Source organism: Barbatula barbatula (genome assembly GCF_947034865.1).
Source record: "Barbatula barbatula genome assembly, chromosome: 11".
NCBI lineage: Eukaryota > Metazoa > Chordata > Actinopteri > Cypriniformes > Nemacheilidae > Barbatula > Barbatula barbatula.
In genome coordinates, this window is record NC_136774.1 from 12,783,081 (window position 1) to 12,810,370 (window position 27,290).

At 38.9% G+C, this 27,290-nt stretch overlaps 1 protein-coding gene across 1 annotated transcript; it reads left to right on the plus strand.

Annotated features, from left to right (window-relative positions):
• The first annotated feature begins 12,534 nt into the window (after positions 1-12,534).
• On the plus strand, positions 12,535-26,639 carry zbtb34 (zinc finger and BTB domain containing 34). Its single transcript, XM_079468311.1, has 2 exons — positions 12,535-12,719; positions 24,140-26,639. The coding sequence occupies exon 2, from the start codon at positions 24,174-24,176 to the stop codon at positions 25,701-25,703; it is 1,530 nt and encodes a 509-aa protein (XP_079324437.1). The 5' UTR covers positions 12,535-12,719; positions 24,140-24,173; the 3' UTR covers positions 25,704-26,639.
• Positions 26,640-27,290: the final 651 nt, after the last annotated feature.

A 27,290-nucleotide genomic window follows, 5' to 3' on the forward strand; every position in this document is an offset into this window, starting at 1 on the left:
CAGTACAGAGCGCGTTCTGTTTTACAAAGAAGCGGAAACGTTCCATGTTTAGTTCCATGTTAGCCACCATAAAGCTGGGAAGGAGGGGTGGGCTGAACTGGGGCCGAGCCGTTGGTTGCAGTTCCCAACCTCACCACTAGATGCCGCTTAATTTAATGCGCTGGTCTTTTAAAATACCTTTTATACTTTCAATTAAGTTATATACTGTCTTTTATCAAAATTGAACCTCTGTCATGATCTACCTTAAATGTATTCATGTTTGTTTTTTAAAACTCACTTTTTTGTAGTAATTGACATCTTACCACAAATGCTGTTCAAACAGTACTAAATCACATCAATTACTTTATACAATTTATACAATTACATTTATAGCAATTTACAACCATACACTTTAAAATAATCTTTTTTTTAAACAAATGTATTAACAAAGTCATTAAAATAACGTTTGTATTTTTACAATATTGATTTGTAACACAATGATGCAGCTACATAAAAAATGGCACAAAACATGGCATTGGAATATTTCTCAGTACTATAAAGCAAAACAAGACATTGAGACTGTGACACAAACTCCTCTCTTCTCTATGGCTTAGGGTGTTTGAGGTGCTTTGACTGTGAAGTTTATGAAAACAAACAGCAGAGACTAGGCATTGAAGAGATTTCTGCTTACATATGGTTTGTGTTTCTCTTAATCACCCCATACTATCTCTCAGTCCTTCTTTCTGAGAGAGATATCTTAGATGAACGAAGGAAAGACTCAGATATCCAGTCTTGGATGCACCAGAAGGAGAAGAACGCTGAACAATATGTATTGAATGAAACTCTTCTCATATAAAAATGCTAAGTGCATGTTTCTTTTGGAATATTTCAAAGGCTTCATTTAGGGGAAGTTGTTGCGCTGGGAATTATAGAAGCAGTCGATAGAAGAGGACCAAACACCATCTGTGTAAACACACAAGGGCTTAACGTGGTGGCTAGCTAGAGGCGATGCGCTGAATCGTATGTATTTACAATGCAAAGTTTAGCGTGAACGCTAAATACGGATTAGGATGTCGGGTGCTGTTTGTTGGCTTTGTGCTTTAGCTAACATGTTGAAATGCATAAATTCCACAATTTCATTTAGAAAAATCAAGAGAGGTGAAAGTTGATTTTTTTGTGCACTTTAATGCCCTTTAAAAAAAAGAAAATCTGGCCTGTGAAACCAGTACAAGTTTCATATTTCACACGGATTTCCGAAATCTTTCCAAACGTTATCTTCATATTTTTTAGTGTTTACTCTCCTAAAACAAATGAGTTGTCATAAACGCTTTATCAATCTTTGACATTTTTATTGTGAATGTCAACTGCATTTAGTTATTAATCCCCTTTTCGACAGGTCAGCCTCCAACCTGTTTTGATCTGGAAAGTGAGATTTCAATCTTCCATTGCAATATCCATTGCAATATCATTCCGGATTATAGAACTGCAGATATTTCATGCACATCCATCCTTGTGTGGTCTGCACCTGTCAGTTTTTAGTACCGTATCATAATGTTGGATGGATTGTAAGTTCTTTGTCCCATTTTTGTCACTTAAACAACTTAATATCACATTGAAAGGAGACCACAGCATATGCATATATACTGAATACTTTCCCCATATGCACTCGATGGTTGAATACAGCTAAATCAAAAGGCAACTTTACAAATTGCTCCTGATTTATGTATGTCCCTTACTGAGCTGTCATGGCATCTCTCAGCTTGCAATAAATTCTCATTCTTGTTCGACTTGTTTTCCATCTCAGCAGAGCACTTTTTCCTGTAGGGCCAAACAGATGTGATTTCTGTCGTTTAGAGCTGCGCGGTTCTATATCATCATGCACAATGCAGAACCACAGCTGTGACAGTGTGCCTGGAATATAACAAAACGTAGACGTATATTTAAGAAATAACACAGTGTCAAGTGCAGTGCAGAACAGATGCATTGTAAATAAACTAATTGTTTTTGTTTATAATGCATGTTAGGGATAGAGTGTATCAATAATTATTTTTGTATTATTTAAGAATCATTTTAATTCTCTGGTAAACTGAACTCTGACCCAAATAATGTGTTGAGACCCTGACTTATTTAATTATGCTTTAAATATCACACACTGCTTGTAAATGTTGCTTTGAACTTCTGCCCCCCTTGAATCATCTCTTATAGTTATGTTCCTGTAGTTCAATTGGTAGAGCATTGTGTTATCAGTGCAAAGGTCATGGGTTTGAATCCCAAGGAGCATTGGGAAATACACATATATATATATATATATATATATATATATATATATTTATATATATATATGCGTGTATATTATTATTTATATATATATTGTCCCACTACTCAATATTCACTATATAATTATTGCGCCCCAAAAATTACGATAACGAACATCATCATCATACTATAATCTCAAAATTTATCCAAATGTTTATAAAAAAGAATCAAATTATGCCATCAGTGAAATTCATTGTTTGTTTTGTGCTCTTTCTGTTATTTGATCAATAAATCACACTTAAAATAAAAGTGTATGAAGAAAGAGAGCGCTTGTAACCACTGTATCTGTTCTGAATAGTTTACGAAATTACAATATGTGCAGAATTAACACACTAATTGTGGCTTTTCAATATCACAGTTATTTTCAATACCACGATATTGTGACACCCCTAATATATGTATATATGCAGAGTTACTGTATATGAAGAGTTAAAACCCCCTAAAAGCCAACTCTGTCAAAAATAAGAAATGTGAATGCTCTCCACATACAGTATACGTTACTCGAATAATTTAGCTTCAAAACCCACAAAATACCAAACTCTGCCGGTCTGAAATATAAGTAAATGGAGGAGCCTGATAAAAAAATACTTGTTTAAATGAAAAGTCATCTGATGCACTTGCAGTAAAGGATTTTGAATCTGAACTCTTCATATAATCGTTGCTGCCCTTCTGAAACTTTGGATATCCAAATTAGCTGTTTTTCAGGAAACGGACAAAAAACACAGTACTTTATAAATGATTGTGATATATTGTAATACATGTACAGTATATACTGTACATACTATACAGTATATATGTGTGTGTGTGCACATGTTTATGTATATATACACTATATACAGTATGACTATATGTCATTTCACTTGTATTATTGTGTTTCAGCCAAGTGTGTGTATTTCCATCTTCCACCTGATATGTACCTGCAGTGTTTGCCCACCATGATCTTTCCACATACTGTGAATTGGGGCTCAAGAATGTATATCTGGCTCAGCTGTGTCCACATAAACATGTATCTGTTTTTTTAGGATACCAGATTCCGGATCAGTCGTAGGGGATAAGGGCAGAAACACGGGCAAATAAGATGAAGGTCGTGACTTTAAGTGCCTTAGTTGGGGCCACAGTCAAGTCACTTATTGAATTGCTCTGGAATGAAGTGTGAATAAAATGTCCGCCATAATTTTTCCTCCAGAAACCCTATTTAAAACAAGGAGGCTGGCTTCTTTAACTACTTGCACATCATGTTGGTAGAAATAGTATCGGAGAGATGGAAGATTGTTCGTGGTATTCCAAGTTGATGCATGACACTTACCACATCATATGTACGTGTGCCATCGTCATTTGTCAGCTTTGTGGAAATACGTGGGCTTGTCATGGCCTTAAAAAAATTTTCATTATCACATTTGTCTCTGTTCCTATGCCAAGTGGCTTTTTAGAGTCTTTTAGGTCCCACACAGAAATCTTCAGGGAACCAATTAAATTCTGCATGCGTCCCTTTATTAAAGACTTAAAACATCGCGGCCAATGGGAAACTGACATTCTTAATACTGTATAGTCTTTTGGCTCTTGTGAAGTCAAATTCATACATAAACGGAGATGGTATAAAATTATTTCATCCATTGGCATCTCACAGAGACTGAGGAATTAAATGAAAGGGAAAATATATTTGTGTTCCACGTAACGCTCCACCAGAAGATTTACTGCCACCGCTGACCCCAAGTGCTTTTGGCGGAAACCCTCAAGAGAACCCAACTCCGGCCTTATGCCAAACATTTAAAGAGGTGATGAGAAAACTATCCAGCTGAGAAAGGAATACATTGGTCGAAACACAATAACCTTTCTCTTCCCACCTAACACACACACACACAGTGATCAGAAATCTTCACTAACTCTCTTGGCTGACCACTCTGGACTCGTCCCCGGAGGTGGAGGTTGCTGTGAAGGTAAAGTGTTGCTCTCTAGCCACTTTTCTGCTGAGGATTATGTTTATAGAGATTGGAAACTGAAATGATTGGTTGGTTGTTTTCACTACGGGCATGTTAACCGCCACAGGAAACACTATTGCCAGACCCTCCATTTAGGAACGGAAATAAAGAATTTGTCAGAGTAATCTGAAGGTAATTAGGTGAAGCGGAGCAGTTGGAACGACAGAATGCACCCTTTGCCCCCAATGCTCTATGAGGTGTCAACTGCTACCTGTCTCTCCCTGGCAGCCATCTTGACCCACAATAGCGGGGTGTGGGAATGGGAAGCGTGAGTGCCAGCTCGCTTCTGCCATCAGTTTTGGTATCATTAGTAACAACAGGACTCAATCACAAATATCCTGAAAATGTAGTTTTAACCTAGCTTGCACTCTGACAGGAAGTCCGTCTGAGGGGCTTTAGATCATTTGTAATCTCCGCTGCTAATTGGGTGGCTGTTGAGTATGACATCATTATATGGATATCTAAGTGAACTTTTAACCTTTTGACTGTATGGTGGAGCAAAGCTTTATTGAGCAGTTCGTCATGTGACAAGTTGACATTTATATAAATAAATGTTTTTATAGAAAATCATCACTTTTATTAGACAAAAGAAAAAGCTCCCATTAAAATGCCTCAACACCAGCAAAGGTCAAAGGTTGATTTTGTCAGGCGCAAAGGTTAACTTGTGTCACACAGCTGTGGGTTACCACCATTCACTTGACTGACAAAAATCTAACATGAGTGAGCGCAGCTATGGGTCAGGGCTGGATAAACTCGGTCTGGCGCAGGTTATGAGATCTACAGTCTAAAGGGGGTTGAATTCTCTCCGGCGAGCACCTGAGCTCACTGTCTGTTCCCCGAGCGCTGACCCTCCACGACTGAGATATTACCGCTTCAGGCTGTTGCTCTGTACAAGCCCCACTCCCAGTCTTTATTTTTCTCCTTCTCTTTTTTGCTGCCGGCAGATTGAGCCCATAAATGAGGGGCTTTCAGGCTCTCATGCAAGATCACAGGTGCTTATTTAGAAAATGACAATTTGGTCTTTCCATAATTCCATGTTACAGCATTACCAGATCTTATCGCGAGAGCCCGTATCTTATTCCTCAGGTTTTATGACTTAATGAAAGATATTTTGACCCTTTCTCATACAGCATACAGACAGGCATAAAACAGAGCCACTGGGGGGCTAGTCAAATAATCCTAGGATCTTGGCATGGCGAGGCTGTGTGTGTTTCAATGATATTAGGTGTATCTGTATAAACTTTGATGAAGCAGATTCAAGGGGATACTTGGGGAAAAACTTGAAAATAATTTAATTTATAAATTTTCTTATTTTCATAATTTACTCTACCTAATGTTGTTCCCAAGCTGTATAACTTTCTTACTTTCGTCAAACCTAAAAAATAGAACGTTAATAATTCAGACTCAGTCACTGTTCACTTTTATTTCTATGCATTTTTTCAATTCAATAAAAGTGAATGGTGACTGAACATCTTATGTGCTAAAATTAGGAATGAAAAAATGATGATTCATCTCTCTTTTTTGCATTTAGGTAATGCATTAAATATTTTTAACCAAACAATGTTGTGACGGAAGACAGTGTTTGACAATTTTGCATAGGCTATAAAGATTCCAAACAGAGTTTATTAAATTCCGTATATAGTCAAATTTGGACTGTTTGTGTAAAGTAAGCTTTGCACGCAAATGACTTTTGTTAAAGATCTTAACTGGATTTTATAAAGAAAATAATTTATCGGTTCCAAGACAAAAGCTGTACAGAAATATTTAATTGAATTACACATACAATATTTACAGGTGTAATAAAACGTTCAAAGGTAGACAATGATAAAAATAACAATAAATACTCGCACAGCTATCCGCAGGCCATGTTTGTCAAATGCAACTAAGGTATCATTCACCGGGCAGTTTATCACAGAGAGCACACCAGCATAGTGGACATGATTTAAAGTAAGTGGTCAGCACCCTGGAGAGGTGTGTGAAGAGTCAAGGCACTTCCTGCTGCGTCCTTTACAAACAGGAAGTTTAAATCCTGGGAGCAGACAGTGTCTGAGACACATACTGAGGCACTTGCGTTTGGAGAAATATTTTGATAGGATTAACCCTGGCCACAGTGAGCTATTTTCAGTTAAGGGTGGGCAAGAGTTGAAGTAAACATCTTAAAGACTAGAGGGTTAGTACCATGTGTTAACTCTATAAAAGTTTTTAATTCAATAAAATAACCATTCGCTTTTAACATGCAAAATATTTGTTCTTTTTAAACAACTAATATTTATAACAAACTTCGTTCTTGTTTCCATCCTAACTTTTTTGATATCACCATTGTAGCCGCTAAAGAGTATGTAGAATAAAATGCTTTCTCTATAAACCTGATAGGAGTCTTCATTTCCTTTCACTGCCCAATATTATCATATTTCTCAAAAGTACTATTGTTTTTTTAATTAGCAAAAAATTACCAGACTTTTACCAGCGATTTCTCCGTTATATAATGATCCGCTGAGATACATTTCTCTCCTTCTATCTTCTTTTGTTACCTTTTTTTAGTTGAGGCCCCATAACTCAAATACCTCTATCAAACTTACATGTTTTTCAGGGGATGTAATTTCAGCCACTTAAGGATCATTAAAAAGAGATCATATTAAATATCGCTGGTTAAGAAGCGTACTGAGGGGGGATAGAGAGAAATAATGAGGAGATTTGTTTGTCAGTCAAATTCTGACCAAGTCGATCCTTCAAGCTGTCTGAGGGAAGATGGTGGGGTTGCGCCGCGAGAACAGCCGGGGGTCTTTATCTTTTGCAAATCTACCGATGAAATGTTGACAAAACAGACGATTTTCTGTAATTTTCGCCGTAGCGCTCTTTCAGCGAGCCAGTCAGTCAGAACCCCCTCATTTCAAGTAGCACCACGCCACGACCTTTGACATGTATCTCGTCCCGGGCTTCTTCTCCAAACTGGCGAAGGGACGTAACAGTTGTGCCTTTCAGGTCAGGTGGATGCAGTCTTGGAGTTTAAGGCTGAAGGGCTATAAAGGATCTCATTGTGTTTCTTTCCCCTGTGGAGCTTGGGCAGAGGGATAAGAAATGTGGTTAATGGCTCAGGAGTGGGCTAATCATCGGTTGCCATTACTGCTTCAATATCAGCAGGGATGACAGACTTATCAATGACAAAGGGCCCAGGTGAAGACCTGGACCGGCCCCCTCAGTTTTGATCTCTGGTCCACTAAGCAGAAGCTTTCATTCGAGCTAAGCACCAGTCAGTATACTTCTCTCGCTCTTGCTCGTTCTGACTCCTTCTTTCTCTCTTTTCTCTCCGGTCGTGCCAAGAATCACTCATCCACTCCCCCCTCTCGGGCCCCCACGTTGTGTTCTCTCAAGCCTTGGCCATTATATCCACAATTTGGCTTAATTTCTTAGGCAACCGCAATGTGATAATGCATCTCTGTGGAGAGGATATCAAATCTCATGATTGTTCTTTTCATTTAACCTTTTTTGTACCTCATACAATGCGTGCGTGAAATGAAACAGTTTGCCTTTATTTTAATTGACAATTCAATTTCGTATTCATTCTAAAACATGGCAATGCAAAGTCACTCGATACCATTTAACTCAAACTTTGCTGTTTTAAGATTGAGGAAAGTGAAGGGAAAGCCAAATAATAAATAAGAATTTGAATTAATAAAAAAATTTAAATTCAACAAATGTATTTCTCAACCTTGCAATGTGTTCAAAGAAAAGACTTTATAAAGAAGCGAGAAAACAATCTGTGACATAACCCCTGTGTTTATCTGTCAACATTGCCTTTGGCGAATGCTATAAAAAACTATTGCTGAATAACTCTGATCACCCACTGGGTGCCAAATGAGAACGCTTTATTTCTTAAATTCAATCACCCCGGCGTTTCTGTGTGGGAAACCTCACATCAATATGCTTCAGGCATATATTGCATGATTATCATCTGTCATTAGAGCTCGCTATATTGAGGGTATTCGGTGCTAAAGTGGCGATTAGGTGTAAAATTATCAGGAGAAAAGAGAATGAACTGCATATGGGAACTTGAGCCTGCAGATCACAACACTCATCTGAACTGTTGGAGAATATTGTTTCGACTATTGCACTGGACTTGTTTAAAGGGAAGAGAAAATTGTATCTGAGTGTTTTAGAATTACATCTCCAACTTTTCAATATAGTGATTACTTGATGGTCATTGATATTGAGATATGATTTTTAACTAATTGACTGGTCTCTGAATCTTTATGGTCTCTTAAATAAGTATTCTTAATTATTTGTCGTTGTATTTGTTATACTTAAATCATGCACGTATCATAACAATGTCTGTAAGGACATTTGAATCATAAGAGTACGAGTTGCTTTCACAAGCTTATGAACACATTGAAATGTTTCCAGGAAGGAAGTTTAAAACGAAGAAAATTTAGTTTTTCCAGCTAAATAAACATTGTTCTTTTCAGCTACATAAACTCTGAGAAGATTTAAAACGCAGAATTTTAGCTTACAAGTTGCAACGACTACATCCATAAGGTTGAATAACACAGTTTTTGTGTTGCCATCTGTTTGTTAATACTATTGTTGTTTTTTAGACAGTGCGAGTCGAGATGAAAATGTTATTGCTCAGAGGTTGCTCAGGAGTTTTCTTTGTTTTTCATCATCAAGTCTCAGATGTTTCTCCTATAAAATTGCCTCAAATGAATGTAGATTGTATAAAATAGTCTGGATTTGAGTACATTTGAAAATGAAATGAGAGTTTATATTGAATCTTTTGACTTGATTGCGAGTGTGTTCAATCTGAGTTCAGTTTGTGACATTGTTGAGATCTCTAATGGAGACTTTTGTCAGAATTGTGTCTCTTTTTCTAAGGTGAATCATCCAAGATGCAGGACACTTAAGCACAAGTTTTCTTTGCTCTCCCTTTAATCTCACTGATGTCTAAGAGAAAAAGCTGAGATTTTAAAGAGATCCCATCTGTGATTTTTCTTATAGAAACCAACCATAAACACTACAGTATTTGCTCAACAAATATCAGCAGATATGCTGTGAATAGATCTTTGAATAAATGTGAGAATTCTGATGTCAAGATGTAGATGTGTGAAACAATGTGCATTACACAGACAAAAAGCATGAGATATAAACATGTTCAATAATCTGATCACTGAATCGTATAGTATGTTTTAAGCCCCAGTTTTGCCAAATAGTAACCTTAGAGGAATAAGTCATGCGCACACACACATGCACACCTGGACAACCCGAGCCTTTCACCGGCTGCCGTGGTGAGGAGCAGGTACTGACAGACTCAAGCACCTGCTATTGGAAAGTATGTTCTCCCTCAGTGATCCTAGGTTTTACAGGACTGTGAGACTATTGTTCTCTTCTGGTGCTGACAGCCAAGGTATTTCTGGACTTTCTGGAGCACATACAAACACAATGGCCAATTCATGTAAGTTAGTAGCCTAAAGGAAAAATAGCCTTAAGATTTGAGGACGGTTTATACCAGTAAAGCAATCCCAAGATTTCCTTAAGGGTATGTTTCATGCTATAAATACATTTGATGATAATATCAGAATTCCTTTATAATATCCCTGTCCGAGGGTCAAGCTACCCTTTTGAAGAAATTCGAAAGATCAGTTAGCGCGCCTCAGTGACAGTCACCTGTGACACAGGTTTGGCATGGCCAAGAATGCAGTGCACCTGTAAACCCGAGTTGCTCTGATCTGTATCTGCAGCTATCAACGGCAAGCAATCAATCATCGCACGATTTTTCTGTAATTGACACAGTTATGTGCAAATGGTTTAAAAAAGGTAATGAGTTTTTTAATCGTATTAAAGGAACAAAGTATAGATTTTTGATGTATAATCTCATTACTAAAGACAGGCGCTGTGATGATTTATTGATTGTGGAAATCAATAGTTTCATCAACAAAAACTAATTTGGTTTGTACGCAGTGCCTTTTCACTTTTAGAAAATAATAGGCTGTTGTCTATAGTCGTGGAATTTTAATCGCATACTTCGCTGTTTTTCATGGCTGATATATTTCCCCTACAAAATGATCACTTTCCCAGCCAGGCCTATCTTAAGCAGGAGGGGAATTTGCAAAGTCACCTGGGCTACAAATCACAGCGAGGCACCTCTGAGCTCCGGGGCCACCCCGATTGGGTCCCCCGCTCTGATCCCCAAAGCTGACCTCGCTCAAAATCATCCCCATTAGCTTACTGCTGAGGAATTCTCGGTCAAGTGAATGGCGCAGTAGCTAACAAGGGTCTGTTTCAAGGAAGATTACAACTTTAACAGGAAACCCTTTGATGAGCGAGGCTGTTTGAAAATGTTATCAATATCACCGTCACCCCTCGGGGTCAAGAAAACCATTTCTAATCACCCATACCTGTGGCTACCTATTTTCTAGTGTTTGTGTGCGAGTTTGCGTGTGTCATTCTTTAATGGCCGAAAGAGAACATGAGAGAAAAAAATAGGCGAATTAGTTTACTGTCAGAGAATAGAGGGGACGCTTGTTTAACATGGACCGCGTTCAAGCGCACGTGCGATGACAAAGCGATTTCGCTCCTTACACCGGTCATCCACCTGCACTCAGATTAGGTCAGATATTCGTTTCTGAGGCCAAGCTGTCAAATAAGTGGATGAAAAAGCTCATTGTGAATAACATTCTCTGATAAAGTGAAAAACATAGTGAATTACGAAGCCACTGGGAGAAACACATTGCAGAAACATTTGCAAGAGATTTGAATGACTGACTCTTTTGGATATAATAAATAATTTATGTTTTTGAACTAAATATAATTTTCAAAATAACTAGCCTACCTGATTCAGGTTAGGTAGATTACAAACTATTAGTGCAAACTATTGTATAGAAATGGCCAGTTTCTGGAGGTATGATCATGATGAAAGTGTTTTTAAAATTGTAATGTTATATTGTAAAATAAAATGATTGAATCTCTCTAGGCCCTCTATTTTAAAACATTATGGTCTGGTTTTACAGACAAGGCTTATTTTAAACCAGGACTATGCCTTGGTTGAAACGTTGCTTTAAACATGCCTTAGAAGAAATATTACTGGTGTGCATCTTGAGACAAAACGATGGCACTGACATATTTTAAGATATATTACGGGAAGTTATTTTAAGTTAAAAAAGATCAAACATTCATTTTAGTCTGGGACTATCCTTAAGACTAGTGAAACCTGCCATAAAACATCAATGTACACCGTCCAACATCCAAAATATCTAGTCCTCAATTTAAGAACTTGAATAGACCAAATTTAAGTAGCCTATCCTAAATAGCAAATAGTTTCTAACTGTGAAAATGTAATGTCAAGATAACATTTGTTTATCATTTAATATGATGTAGGCCTCCCACACTGCCATAAATTGAGATATAGAACAATAAGTATATTTACACAAATATGGTTTAATATTAAAGTATATTATGATCATACTACATTATGACAGTTAGTTAGGTATTATTACAGATGGTATAATCCCAATAGTGATTTACAGAATATCTGGTACGTTAATTTGTCATGTGGCGCCCTCTGCTGTTTCAATTGTAGTCTTTCAGCTTGAGACTGACCATCAGAATACAAATTGACACTTCATAGGGAGTTGTAATGATAATATATATATATATATATATATATATATATATATATAATGTTCAAATAGTTATTATTTAATTTATTTTCTCATAAATTTGCCACATATAGGGCCCTTTTACTCTCTTTATTACTGAAAACAGGGTATTTAAAGGAAAATGTGTAAAAAGTAGTTTCCTTTTAGTGAACCTATTCAAGTTTAACTCATATCAAAGTAATAAACCTAGGCTGTGTACAATAGGCTACCAATCCATAATGAATATTGTTTGATGCTTACATTTTGTTACCCATTGTCTTTGTTCCAGTATTTAGTCTATTATTGATTCAATGAAAGTTTATGTATTGTTATTGTTTCAATTCCAACACGTAACATTTCAATTATTATTACTATAAGACTATACGTTCCACAGTCATAAACAAAAAAAACATTTAACGTCTTGGCTTCCTACATACAGTAACCTATAGGCGTCCGTGCATTCGCGGAAATGGTTAGCGGACACTTTTCACTGAAATTATTGCAACACATCAGCAATCCTTAAACATACTGAACACTCCTTGACCCTTGCACTTACATGGAAGTGTGCGAGGGACGGGTTGAGCACCACCTCTGATCTTTATGTCATATACCCGCATCTTCGACACCGCGTCGAGAAATTTGCCAGGCAGAGCGCGTCCCCTGGAGACCGGTCGCATCCACATCCGGTGGGGCAGAGCGCTGGAAAAATAGCAACGGCTGAGCAGCAGCACAGGCTCAGCTGGGGAAGGAGGAGGTCAGGCTGGAGCTAAAGGGAGTCGCTGTGCAGCGGAATGGGCGACGTTTGACTGCGGAGAAGGTGAGAGGAGACATTGTTAACATCCGTCTATGTGTAATCGGACGCAATTGTTGTTTAATTTCACATCGTTCCATCTAAATATACATAGCTAACCCGGCTAACTTGTTAGCAATTCCGTGACAGCTTTCGTACGGGCTAGCGTGGCAACAACTTGGCTAGCGAAAATTTGACGTGGGAAGTTTGTGTGCAGCGCAGATCTGATTTAAACCGACATCGTCAGCTGTTTACCGTCTTACCGCGAACATTGACCGCTAAACACAGATCGCCGGTTTAGTTTCCCTTGATATGCAGTGAGTGCCTCCACATTCCACATTCCTCTCAGTCACAAGCAAGTGGGCCACTTTCCCATCCGCCTGCTTTAAGCAGAAAACGAAGTTTTTAATAGCTGGAAATCGTGTAACATTCACTGTGCTTACTCGCAAAACGTCTGCTGGATTTAAACGGAGTGAGGTGTAAGATGTAAGATGTTGGCTGCGTCATAAAATCTTTGTCGGGTTCAGAAAGCACCTGTGATGTATGATTTCCAGAAAGCTCATGAGCCGGTTTGTCAGTTGAGTAACGTTAGTTACTTATTTCTTGCGTTTATTATATATTTGCTTTTCATGTGAAACTACATTTGATTGGTTGTCAACTTAATCGTGGATACAACACGAATGTTTTCATTTCGTTGGAATTAGTTGACGCTTGTTTAAAGTAACAACACTCGGGTCCTTGTTACTTTCGTTTTTGTTTCCGCCCACATCATTGTAACGTATATAAAACGTGCATGCAGAAGTCATAATCTTAAAAAAAACGTAATTGACTTCACTCTTTTATCTTATTTTATTATTGACGACGTCTCAGTAAAGTAAAAGCACGGGAAATCATACATATCAATTCTTCACGGAGCAGATTTATGGTTTTACTTAAATGTTTTGTCTGTACATTATGATCACTATCAAATCTGTGCACAGTAGATCTGTAGCAGGAGTCCGAAGGGCAAAGTGTTCGAGTCACAGCTAATTTATGTTTAAAAAGAAAAGTGCACTTTATCTGATGGTTTACACATAGTGAAACAAAACCTAGATCTGAACCGTAGTTTATGTACACACGCACTTATACCTTTGCTCTTGCCGGTTTATAAGCCAGTGATTCCAGTAAGAAAAAGAATGGAATTAATAATATACGTTGATGCTGGCGATGGGGCAATACAGGCGTTTATATAGGGATGACTGGCATAGTTGATCTTGTACCCTGACAAATGTCTTTGGTTGAGAATTGTGTTAAGAGTAAAAAGGAATAACGGTAACATTGCGTGTAATTTGCTCATCAGCATTGCATGAAATTGTCGACTTCTCTTTTCTGCGAGAAAACGTATTTGGTGCATTGCTCCTATAGGTGCATTATGGTATAGCTGGAAACAGAAATGTCCCTCCCAACCACTCTGCATGTTTTCCCCGCTAGGCTTGTCAGGACAGACGGAGCCAAACCAATTAAGCCGTGTGCATGAGTAGACATTATTGCTTTGCACTCGATAAACCTTTCATTTTTGTGGCCATGGTTCTCTTCAGGATTCCCTGTTAAACAGCATTTCGGTACGAGGGCCCTGTTATGGCAGTTTTATAGCACACTGAAATAGAGAAGGGATCTTGGTTTTTGCAATTTCTCGTATCTTACACACAAGACCTTCCCTCTGCTCCTCAATGTGCTGACATCTCTGTGAGTATATTTATTCAATGTTTTGGGAATTGTGATCTGCAGTTTTTGGCTCAAGCTTGCGGTTCAGGAACACTGGATTTTGGCTGTGTATTTCTTGTCGCTTGGCCAGCTTCAATGGGAAGCGAGTTTAGCTGGAAGAAAATATGGCTTTGACTTGCACACCCAAAGCAACGCAGAATAACGTGGCGATATTTTTACCCACTCTGATTATGCCTGTTAGATATGCAAAGCCTGGCTGATTTCCCATGCCAATTTCTTTTATAGCGATTCTTAATTATCCTTTTGAGTTTGTGCAGCAGTTTCTCTTTGGTGCAGCTTTACCTTGCCATCAAAATGGCTGGACTTATCATGGATTGCTGCCACGCGTGTCTGCAATGGATGATAGCTCATATTAGAATACAGAATGAGCATTTAATGTGCATAGGCCTTTTACATCTCTCCTCTCAGGTTTAGAAACTTTACGGTACTGTTTTAACTGAAAACTCCTTTGCTGTATTGTAACCTCATGACTGGGGGTGAGTACATTACCTGGAGCTTCTGACCCATTTTTTGTTACTCTTTGAGCTAGCTCCTGCTAAGTTGTTGAATACTATACTACATAAGTGTGTCCAACACATTCTCACTCCCGAGTCGTCAGATATACGTGCAGGGTACCCGTTTGGCGTACACAAATTTTACAGTCATTATGAAATTGTCTATTAGATATAATTTGCAATGATGATGTTTCGGGGTTTCATTTAAGTTTAACGGCCAGGATAATTGCGTTTACATGATTCTGTTCAGGCAGTTTGAACAAGTGAATTAACAGTTTATTTATTGTGATATAAAACACAAGATAGACTACAAGCAGTCACTATGTTGTTCAAAAATACAGATATTCCAAGGGTACCAATGCGAAACGATCGATTCGTACGAGGAACAGTTGTGAAAGCGATCACCGTCTGCTGTAAATCTCAGATCCAGTGAACAACGACGTTCAAAAATTGCCACCATGGGCAGAGTTACGTCAGCTTCGATGCCATTTGCTCTCCCGTGTCTCGTGACCGTTCGTCTCATTTCGTTGGCTTTGATCGTGAAAAAATATTGGCTCCAGCGATCGACTGCATCTAGCTAATGTTCTGATTTATCTTTTGAACGGCTTTGGTGCAAAAAGGCCTGCGAGTTGTTTGTAATACTTTTACACTACCTTTGGTCGGTTTGTGCAATAAATACCTGTGACTGTACTTTCATTCGCCAGTTGTGTTTTATTTGGCCGAGAAGTAGTTCGGTTTAGGGTGGGGTTGAGGTTAGGTGCAACAAATTATTAAAACCGTAAATAATTTTGAAATGCTAAGAATTCGTTTCGGTCTGGAGCTACGGTTTATTTGTCAACTACATATATAAATACTTTGCTTTTTCAAAGCAGAACTGTGTACTTTAATTTAGTTCTTGGCTGTGACAGCAGCAGCAGTTATGGCTGATATAAAATGCAGGGGCATTATTAATTGTTTAGCTTTTGGCATCTCGATAAATCAAAGTTTTGCTGAGTTGTTTGTTTAGTCATCTTTTGGTTCTTCTTGAAAGTAGTTCCCCACAAAGTTTGCGAGCAGCCCTGGCTTCTTTCCCCCTCTCATGGCCTATATTAAGTTCCTCCTGCCAAACACTGCATGTTAAGCATTTTTGGCGCTACTGGACTTGGTTTTTATTTTGCAGAATAGGCTAAAAGACGCTTATCTTGAAGCAGACCTTCTGCAGCGTTCATTTGCCAATGCTGATATTGCACTTTTCAGTCTTAACTGCAATGCTCAGTGAACCGGTCGAAGAAGTTTTCAGAGTTAGCCTTGAGTTTTTGTTTTTTACTGCTGTTTAGGGATTCTTGCTAGTGTTTGTAGAGGCTTCTCCTTGAATGTTCTCTGTTATTGAGTGGGTTTGTTTACTAAATTATGATTATCTCTGTTTGGAAATATAAAATAAGCACATAACCGGCGACAGTATCGCCGATTTAACTATAAAAACTCTAAATGAGCTATATAAGCCCAAGTGATCTTGTGAAATGTGCTGGTCCTTGGCCAAGGCATCTTCTTTGTTTTGGTACGTTAAGTGCTTTGTTAAAATAACAGCTTTGGAACAAACACATTTGCTTGCCCACTAGGAAGGAGATGCAATAAGTAACTTATGGTAAAGACGTGTCACTCCGTTAACCAAGGTGGCACATAAAGCGATCACAGTCACTTCAACTGGAACAGCCCTTGATGCTGTAAAATTACCCTTTGACAAGTTAACTGCTGACAAATTTGAAATCACTACTGTATCCCATCGTTTTATTGAATGTATATGGTCGGTTACTTACGCAATTCAGGGTATGAGGAAGTAGTGGTTCTAATCATTTTAAAGTTCAGAAGAAGCCATGTTAGAATCCCCCTCAGGACATTTTGAAGAAACCTGTGCTTCCATCTCCCTGGAGCCCAGCCAACACGCTTGAGTTGATCAGATCAACTGTGTATACATTCCCTGGCATCATGTCATACTTGCATTCATCTTTGTTCGTGGAAAACAACTGCTGAAACTGATCTCATTTCCAATTTTACCATATTTTTCTCATTTTTTCTCTCACACATTGTTTTATCACTACAGTTAAATGTCTTCGTGATATGGCTATTAGGGCTGGGTGATATATATCGCGATTCACACTAATTATACATGTGTAAATCGATTCTGAAATCGATTCAAATTTTTATGCACAGCTCTTCCGTGAACTACAGCTCTTTGATCAGTAGGAAGTTCTGCTCGATCTTAATTCACTACGAGATTGTGTCGTTTATAACGTGCATTTGAAAATGCAACACTCGTCAAACATTAACAGTATGTAAACAGTGAAAAACTGTTTTTTTCGCTAAGTACCAATGCTTAATATGCTAATGTTATCTATAATGTAAATAAGCTAATGTTTAGTGATGCACCGAAATGAATATTCTGGGCCGAAATTAGGGATGCACGATAAATTATCGGCCATATCTGATAACAACATTTAGGTCCGATAAATTATAGCAGATAAATCATAGTCATTTCCTCTGGTTCAACATCTTCAACTGCACGCTGCTTACAGTTAATCTACAGTACAGTACTATCTTTCTGACTGCTATTAGCAAAACATTGTTGATGTAGGTACAGTATGTAGAGACAGTATTAATGAATGTGTAAACCATAGGAACAAAAGCATATTGATGAATGCTTTCTGTTTTGAGACCTGTTAGACATGAGGCTATTAAGAATTTTTTTCTGGGTTGCTCCGGAAGAACATCATTTATTACCAGAAAAGTTGAAGGTTAAAGAATCTTTAACGAGTGTAAGGTAGGCTTGGTACATGCTTTCCAGGGGAAAAAGAGTGAACTAATGGTTACCTTGTTTTTTGCAGTCAATGTTTCCAATGAAAAGCAGTTGTCCACTTTTTGTTTCAGTCTTACGGAATTTTATATTAATATTTAGATACTGCATACCGGCCAATATATCGGTTATCGAACTGGTGACCACCTAGTTACCAGTTCGACTCTCTAGCCACTGGGCCACAACTGCATAAACGAATAGCCGTGTGCAAAAGTGTGAACGTTCAAAAGTGTGGTTACACTTCACCAAAGTTGATGCTGACATTGACCATGCTTGTTGCCACAAGTGCAACAAAACCTTTGCTTGTAAGGGTGGAAACGCAAGTAACCTGACAAAAGTGCATCATGTACAGACTTTTTTGACCGTTTAGCCCAATCTAGTTCATCTCTTTATGCCCCATTTACTTCAGGCATGTATTGTATGCTGAATGCTAAAAGATGTTACTTGAACTCTGACATTATTTATGTGATATATGCTAATGGGATTCACCCTACTTAAAACAACTGTAAATTCGATCTAACTGGAAAATGAAAAACCGCAACTCGTCAGCGGAAGGAAGCATGAAGTGCGCTAAAATTTCAACTGCGTTGACTGTGGACTTCCTTCTGCTGACAAGCTGGAGATGCTGATTTCATTTTCCAGCAGGACTTGGCACCAATAGTGCCAAAGGTTCCAAAAGCTGGTTCAATGACCATGGTGTTACTATGCTTTATTGGCCAGCAAACCCGCCTGACCTGAACCCCATAGAGAATCTATGGGGTATGTCAAGAGGAAGATGAGACACCAGACTAGGCCTGTCGCGATAACAACTTTTGCTTTGGCAATTAATTGCATCAGAAATAATTGCGATTATTGCAAGTGCACCCTTTTACAGAACAAATGCCTTTTAATATAATATCTGGACATTGATATTGACATGTAAATAATCACTGGAGTGTAAATATTGAAAATCAATAAAGCAGACACTTCCAGTCCTCAATTATAATTGGTTGATTTACATTACCAGCTGTTACGATGAAGTTTAGAGTAAGCAGAGCCCTTGATATGTGAACCATGGAGAGGACAGCACAATGTCATAATGTGGCCGTTTAAAATACACTTTCCCAAATGAAACAATGAAAAACAATGTGTCTTTATCTGGAACGACTTTTCCATTCGTGAAGTGCCCTTCAAAGTAACAAAAACGGTATATGAAATTTGTCTAAGGTGTTTTCATAAATGAGACATGTCATATGTAACTTAACTGTCTGTAAGACCTCTCTCGAGCTCCAAATGCGTCTTTTGTTTTAATCAGTTGGGTTGCTGTTTTAGTCCACAGGGCAGCGCTTACAGAGACAGCGCGATCGGATACAATATTTAAATGTTTTGATATAAACAATACATATATAAACACAATGGTGATCTATTTCATCACCAAAAACTAGCAACGTCAAGTTTATCGCACGATAAGTCGATATATTGACTATTGCGACAGGCCTACAGCAGACCCAACAATACAGATTACCTAAAGGCCGCTGTCAAAGCAACCTGGGATTCTATTACACCTGAGCAGTGCCACAGACTGATTGCCTACATGCTACGCTGCATTGATGCAGTAATTCATGCAAAGGAGGCCCAACCAAGTATTGAGTGTATAGAAATGAACATACTTTTCAGAAGCCTAACATTTCTGTTAAAATATCGTTTTTTATTGATCTCATGTAATATTCAAATTTTCTGAATTTTTAGCTATATTATATAATAAGATATAATAATAAAAATGTCAAGAAATAAAGTCTTGAAATATTTCACTCTGTGTTATGAATCTATATAATATATTGGTTTTACTTTCTGAAATGAGTGACAAAAAATATTGACCATTTTCACTATATTCTAATGAATTGAGATGCACCTGTATATTTGTTCAGAAAAAATTAGGACACAGAGCCGATAAGGATTAATCTATGAGAAATATAATTTATTTTGTTGTAAATTATTATTTTTTATTTTATGAATCATTTATTTATTGTTAATTAGAGCTAATTCAAATAAAGCAATGTTAATTCTGTTCCTAATTTGTTTCTTTTTATATAAAAAAGTATCGATAAGAATACCATTAAAGTACCGGACCGATAAGCAGAATTGATTTTAGTACTACTACAGTTATAATCTTAATGATACCCATCCTTCGTGCACAATAGTTTTACAATAATGGCAAAACATAGAGGGGCTCAGTTCATGTAAACAGGCATAAAATGGGCTTCAGTGATATCAGCACATGCCGGATGACTGTCCACGTGATCTACATCATCACTTACTGACAGATCGTTCCGCTGATCACTCACATGTGAAGAGCCATAACCTTACTGGCCAAATGGACAATATTCTGGTGTTTCTGTTAGTTGCCTCACCTTTTGTCAGAATGACAACATATGTGCGATTAAATGAAACCAATGTCTCAGCATTTCCTGCCAATTTGAGAAATGTTGACGTTTCCTGAATTGCTGACAATTCATACTGAATCACAAGGGAGTGAGAAGGAAAGACTTTAGGGTGGAAGAAGCTATAGGGGAATCAGGACAGAAGAATCTTTTATGGGAGATGAGAGGAATGAGCGAGTTAATGCAGCTTGTGCTCTGCAGATACCGCCCACTTACTTTGTAATTTAGCTTATATCATCTTTAAGATGGATTACTCTCTCTCATATTGTTTTTTGCCCATGCATTAACTGCATCTTTTAATGGTGCATACCATGAATCAGACACACGTCTCATTAGCTCCTAGCTTTTTAGACTTTGATCTGGACAAAAGGCCTAAGAGCTTTGCTATATGATCTGTTGTAATACTTGAGGGATGTGCACATGTTTTTCAGGTGTGATTGATGGCCAGCCACAGTCTGTCTTCATCTTTATGGAGGTGGGGTGTCTCTTAAGTCTGTAAAGTGCATGTGTCTTCATGTAGTCATTGAAAGATTCATGGTCTGGATTAAAGAGTGCTCTAGAAGCAACACTAAAACTTACACTTTTGAGCCAGAGTTCAACTGACAACGTTTCTGTTTTTTGGATCTTTGTGAAATTAGACAGATACGGTATCTTGTTAAGGAACATTTCGGCTATCCTAAGCTTGACCTACAAAATACCATTTGAACTAGGGTTTTGCGATTTGGGGAAAATCTATTTTTGACAGACATTGCGATTCAGGGATTCAAGTCAAGCTTCATGGGTCATATTACAGAAAGATTGTAACTTAAAAATCTTATCCTATCGGTTCGGTAACCATGGTAATTTCACTTAGGACCTCATTTAGGACAAACGCTATTACAGAACAACACTTCCTAAGTGCATAATCTTATCTTAACTAGACATTGGAATGGGGTATTACAGAGGCGTCTTAACTTGACAAATAATCATATAAACGGTCTTATATCAAGGTACATCAGTAGCAAAACTTGAGAGCATGTAGATTTTAATTTGTGAACTTGTAAATTAAGTATTTGTACCTGTACGCTAGAATGTACACTCACAGCCCCAATGTGAAAACTTGTAAAATAAAAAACTGAAGTTGAATGTTGAGATTGCACTCGTGGACAAAACTCACAAATCTGTCCTCTGAATTTGAAGTTGCAGAAAAATAGTGTAAACTGGCATTTATGAAATACATTGGCAGATACAAATGCATGGCACATATTTACACGGTTTCCTAGATTCAGATTTGAATCTGCAACCTCTCAAACCTGTCACTACAATTTCAAATCTTCCCCTCTTGCTACTACTTTCGCAATAAACCCGTTGCAAAACTAACTTGTGCACTTGAAAGTTCAGAGGCAAGTGAACGTGCGGCATTTGATAATGTCATGTGGCTGAGCCACACTGCCCCCTAACAGCAAGAAAAAAATCTAATTGGTTCCATTAACACCATTACAAAATTCCTTTTTGTAGTGTGTTTTGGGCATTATTCAAATATAACTTACTGTTGTTCTATTGGTTCCCAATTGCCAGATTACATTACACCAATATAATACAAAAACCAGTGTACACTATTATAGTTTCCATTAAAAAAATCTCCCATTAAAGCCCGAAATCCATGAAATGTTCTATTGTATAAGTGAATTGTTAAAATACTACATAGGTTATATAGGCTGATTTAATATTTTTTAAGTATGTGGGCTTAGAAATTTGGGCAAATATCAAACGAATATAAATTCCTATATGCAGTGTAAATTAAATAAAACTTTACAATTCTAGCAGCTAGCAGCTGAAATTTTGTAGTGAAGACGTGTCAAGTCACCGTGTCCTTTATCCAGCTCTATTACATTTACATTTAGCAGCCGCTTTTATCAAAGAATTCAGGGAGCAATATGTGATATGTCATACAAGAGCAAAAGTACGATAGGTGCTAATACAAATTTACTAGTTTTAGCAAAAGCTATACCACTACCTGTTGAGAGAAAGGGTTAGCATACTTTTGTTTATTTGTCTGAACAGTATTGACAGAAGAGATGGGTTTTAAGTAGTTTTTTGAAGGTTGTGAGAGATGTGGTTGACCAGACCGAGTTGGGAAGAATGTTCCACTAGGTAGGAGTTACAAAGGAGAATGAGCAGGAAAGCGATTTACTGCCCTATGCGAAGGCAATTCAAGACGCCGCTTGTTTGCTGAACACAGGGTTCTTGATGGGGAGTGGAGAGAGATGAAAAGGGGTGTCACATGAGCCCTTTTGGGCTGTTGGAAGACGAGGCGTGCTGCTGCGTTTTGAACCAGCTGAAGTGGTTTGATTGCCTTTGCAGGAAGACCAGCAAAGAGAGCATTGCAGTAGTCCAACCTTGAGATTACCAAGGGGACAAGGAGTTGTGCCGCATGCTCAGTGAGATGGCATGCTCTAACCTTTCGAATGTTGAATATCGGCATGATCGCGTTGTCTTTGCAATGTGATCATTGAAGGACAGCTGTTCATCAAATATGACTCGGAGGTTCCTGGCTGTTTTGTAAGGAGTGATTGTGGAATTGCCAAGTTGGATAATGAGATCGTGTTGCACTGTGGGGTGTGCCGGAAACATGAGTAATTCTATCTTGGCTGGGTTCAGCTGGAAGTGATGCTCTTTCATCAAAGTTGAGATGTATCCTAGGCATGCTGTTATGAGAGCTGCGTATAAACCGCGTATAAACGGCTCATCTGCGAGATGCGACAGTATGACACAGGCTGTGTGCGGTCTTCTGAATTGGGATTTTCTTTAGTATTTATTTGATATAATATGATCACCTTCAGCTCAGCACCTTCCAGCTCAGAAGGGGGGGACCTGAGTCTGGGAACACACCGGGCCCGAAGGCCCTCTCCCCGGACAAGGGGCAGGCGCTCAGATTTCGAAGGAACTAAAGAGGAGCCCCTCTCCCTGGGACAACAAAAACCCATAATATCAGTCCATCATCAGTACTTATTATCTGGGAGGCGAACTCGTGAAATGTCTACCACGCAGCGGAATGAAGCTACGCAAAGCTAATAGCAGAGCTACTGCAAGGGAATATCAGTAAATAATAAATAATGTTTGTATTTAGTGTCGTCATAGCTACATAACACACCCACCTATTACACAATGGCCATGGACCAATGGTGGCTCGAGGGTGTTTACCGGCCAACACGAACTTTCCCGGAGAGTTCTGTTGGTTTGCTGCTGCGAACTAGTTAAACGAATTGTCGTTTGGAACAGACTTAATTCGAATACAGGTCACAGACAGTCATTTTTCGATTTTAAATGTAATATGCTGAGCCCTTATGCGTTGGACAAACGCCACCTCCGGAGGATGCCTTCGAAATGAGACGCAGGCCAGCAGCATGGATTTTTATTTAATTCCAATTTAATAAAATCTTATCAGTTAACGGTTGATGTCGGTTCTCGGTTAGGGAAATTAACCGAAATGATTATCCCTAAATGGAACACCACTCAAAAAGTCGTTCCAGATAAAGAGACATTGTTTTTCATTGCTCAATCGGGCTAGGGCATTTTAAATGGCCACATTATGACATACATTTGTGCTGCCCTCTTCAGAGTTCACATATCAAGGGCTCTGCGTGCCCTAAACTTCATCATAATGGGTAACGAATCAACCAATTATAATTGAGGACTGGAAGTCTCGGTTTTATTAATATTTTATATATTTAATTTTACACTCCAGTTTTCATTCCAATTTAAATGTCCAAATATTCTATTAATTATTCTTTAAAAAGGTGTCCTTGCATTCTTACATTATCATTACTTAATCAGTGGCATAAAATATTTATAAAATTACAATAATATCGCCAAACAGAAAGTTGGTATCGCGACAATATTAACTGGAACTAAAGTGACATAAATAGACTAAAACTGCATTTCACATCTTTCTTTCAGGTTCTCTACAAACCAGGAGAGAAGTCAGAGAGTCATGGAGGACTGTGGAAGCCTCATAGAGTTTGACGTTCCTGGGTTCAGCAACACCGTCCTGAACCAGCTGAATGAGCTCCGTCTCCAGGGCAAGCTGTGCGACATCATCGTCCACATTCAGGGACAGCCGTTCCAGGCCCACAAGGCCGTGCTGGCCGCCAGTTCACCGTACTTCCGCGATCATTCATCTCTGGGCACGATGAGCGGCCTCTCTATCTCTGTGATCAAGAGCCCTGAAGTGTTCGAGCAGCTGCTGGCTTTCTGTTACACCGGCCGCATGGCGCTGCACCTGCGCGACGTCATCAGCTTTCTCACGGCTGCTAGCTTCCTTCAGATGCAGGCTGTGATTGATAAGTGCACACAGATTCTTGAGGGTATTCACTCTAAGATCAGCCTCCCTGTGGCTGGTGGAACGGATTCGGACAGCGATTGCACACCCTTGAGGGCTGGACGCAATGGTGTGAAAGACAGAGGTATTTTTATAAACCCCACCCAGATTTCGCCACCCTTCTTTCCACGCCAAAATCATTGCGTGGATGTGCGTGGCTCAGGTAAGGGGATGGCGCAACAGGCAGAGGAGGGACAGTCAGATCGGGCGAGCAGCGATGGCGTATCCGAGCAGGAGGTGTCAATGGAGGTCGAATCAGAGCAGGTAGAGCTCATAGGAAAGGACGGGCAGGTGACAGATGTCCATATCAAGGTAGAGAAAACAGACCGGCCCAACTACTCTGACAGCTCATCTGCAGGTGATGATGGCTACCACACTGAGCTCGTAGATGGCGAACAAGTGCTAGCCGTCAGCGTAGGATCGTACGGGCCCGTGCTATCCTCCGCCGGATACACATACTCAGCATTGCCTTCCCCGTGTTTCGTCAGCCTGAGTTCCTCCAGCCCCACCCGCTCATTGCTCAGCAGCTTCCGTGGTGGTCGTGCCCGCCCCAAACGTTCCGTGCCTCTTCCAGCTGATTTGCTAACTCCGCTCAAGCCTGCTGCCGAAGAAAGCGACGGACCTGCAACAGCGGCTGGCTTTGAGAATGACGTGAGGGAGCGGAGTCTCCGTGGCCAATGGTACCCCCACAACGAACGCCTCATTTGCATCTACTGCGGCAAGTCATTCAATCAAAAAGGTAGCCTTGACCGCCACATGCGTCTGCACATGGGCATCACTCCCTTCGTATGCAAGTTCTGCGGCAAGAAGTACACTCGCAAAGATCAGCTGGAGTACCACATCCGCGGGCACACGGACAACAAACCCTTCAACTGCCAGATCTGCGGCAAATGTTTCCCCTTCCAAGGCACACTCAACCAGCACTTGCGCAAGAAGCACATGATCTCTGGCACAGAAGTTAACAATCACACAGACTTGCTGGCAGAGGCATCCGATGGCCAGAAGGGGGAGCAAAAAGACGTCTCTGAGGGAGAACCAGCTTACGGAGCGGCGTACAATGATGACGCATCGACGAAAAATTTAGGCGAAGAGAGTGGAAAGTGTAGTCCGGATGAAGCCCCTGCGTCCAAATGTGCTTATTGAGAAATCCGTTTTCATATTCGGGTGTTTGTCCTCCTTACATGATAAGGAAGCATAAGGGGTTGCTGTTTTCAAGGTTTTTAAGGAATAAGAAATAACAAACCTCTCTCGCGCATTTTCTACTCGTTTGTTTTTGTGGAAGTTCTACAAGGGGACTAAGATCGAGGGAATGTTTTTAAGGAACCAGAGTTTTTCAAAAGGAAGGAGGCCTACAATCGGGGGAATAAATAATCGAAGAGGCAGTGTATTCAAGGGCCTCCCAAGAGTTTTATCACATTTTTATATATCTATATATATTTCCATGTTTTTTGACATATTTACAGAGTAATATAGGCATGTTGCAATAATGAATAATGTGAAAGCTCGGATGAGACGCTAGTCATATCACGCTTTTACCTGACCTATTTTTGCACATGTGGCCCATAGTAGGTCACTCACTCACAAGGAATGTTTTTTTCTGCCAGCTCAAGGCTAATTGTGACACATCCGTTCAATACCTCATTATACAACCTCATCATACTCATAATGAACAGTATTTTTAGCTTCTTTTCAACTTCTACCAGGTTTTACCTCACAGCAAAGAACCTGAAAGGAGGAGAATCTTTCAATAGACAATTGTTTTGCTTCAGTGTTTAAATGGATACGGTGGTGAAAACCTTGAACAAAACATCTTCACTTTATCAAGATATTTCAGTTATATATTCCTTAGTGATTGTATGAATTCTGAATAGTTCAGTTTTCTTCAGCAGCCATTTTATGTACGTCTGGACGAAGAGTGCTAGCAAAAGTGTACCTGTGGTCGTTTTGGGATCAAGGATCCAATACAAAATATAAATATGAGGTCTCCCTTTTTTAATAATGCAATATTTCTTCACATAATCACAAATTTTTTCATACAGAGGAGTTACATAAAAAATGTTTATCTATTCAAGAATGTTCAACTTTTTTGCCTTCATGTGTTTATTTTTGGTTTGTGCCAAGTTCGTCATTTGCAGTTTGGTTTTCCTGACATTGAGAGGGAGGGTGTGCCTTCAAAAATGATATATTTTACCATAGTTGAAAATATGTTTTGGCACAAAAGTCATGCACGTTGTGAAAATTGCCTTGGGAAAAGAATTCTTGAAACATTTATAGCATAAATTTGTGCCGGATGGTTAAAATGTATTTTCTTGCAGTTAGTCAGCTTGAAAGTGCTAAGGTATTTGTGTAGATTGGACAGCGATGATAAGAAGCTCTCCGTTGCTTCTCACACTTAATGCATCTGTTGACATACAGACCAGAATATTAGTGTTTCAAATCAGAAATGAATAATACAAAAACATTCACTTCCTGCAGTCATGCTTTAGTGTAGAAGCACTTTTATGGATTAAGTATCGGAATTAGAAGATTTTAGATGATATTACCGTAATATCTATTTTTAAATCTGTTAACAGTACAGAAACTTCATACCTCACACTTGTTTTTTTCTTTCTCGTGACATGGTGGTTGAGCTGTGGTTAGTTATGACTCGTTCCTTTTTTATGGAGATTAGAGAGAATTCTCACATGGCAATTTTAGATGGATTATATTAATGTTTTTTTTTATATAATT

Excerpts from the sequence above, each read along its gene's own strand:
- zbtb34 (XM_079468311.1), top strand. The coding sequence starts at position 24,174 with ATGGAGGACTGTGGAAGCCTCATAGAGTTTGACGTTCCTGGGTTCAGC.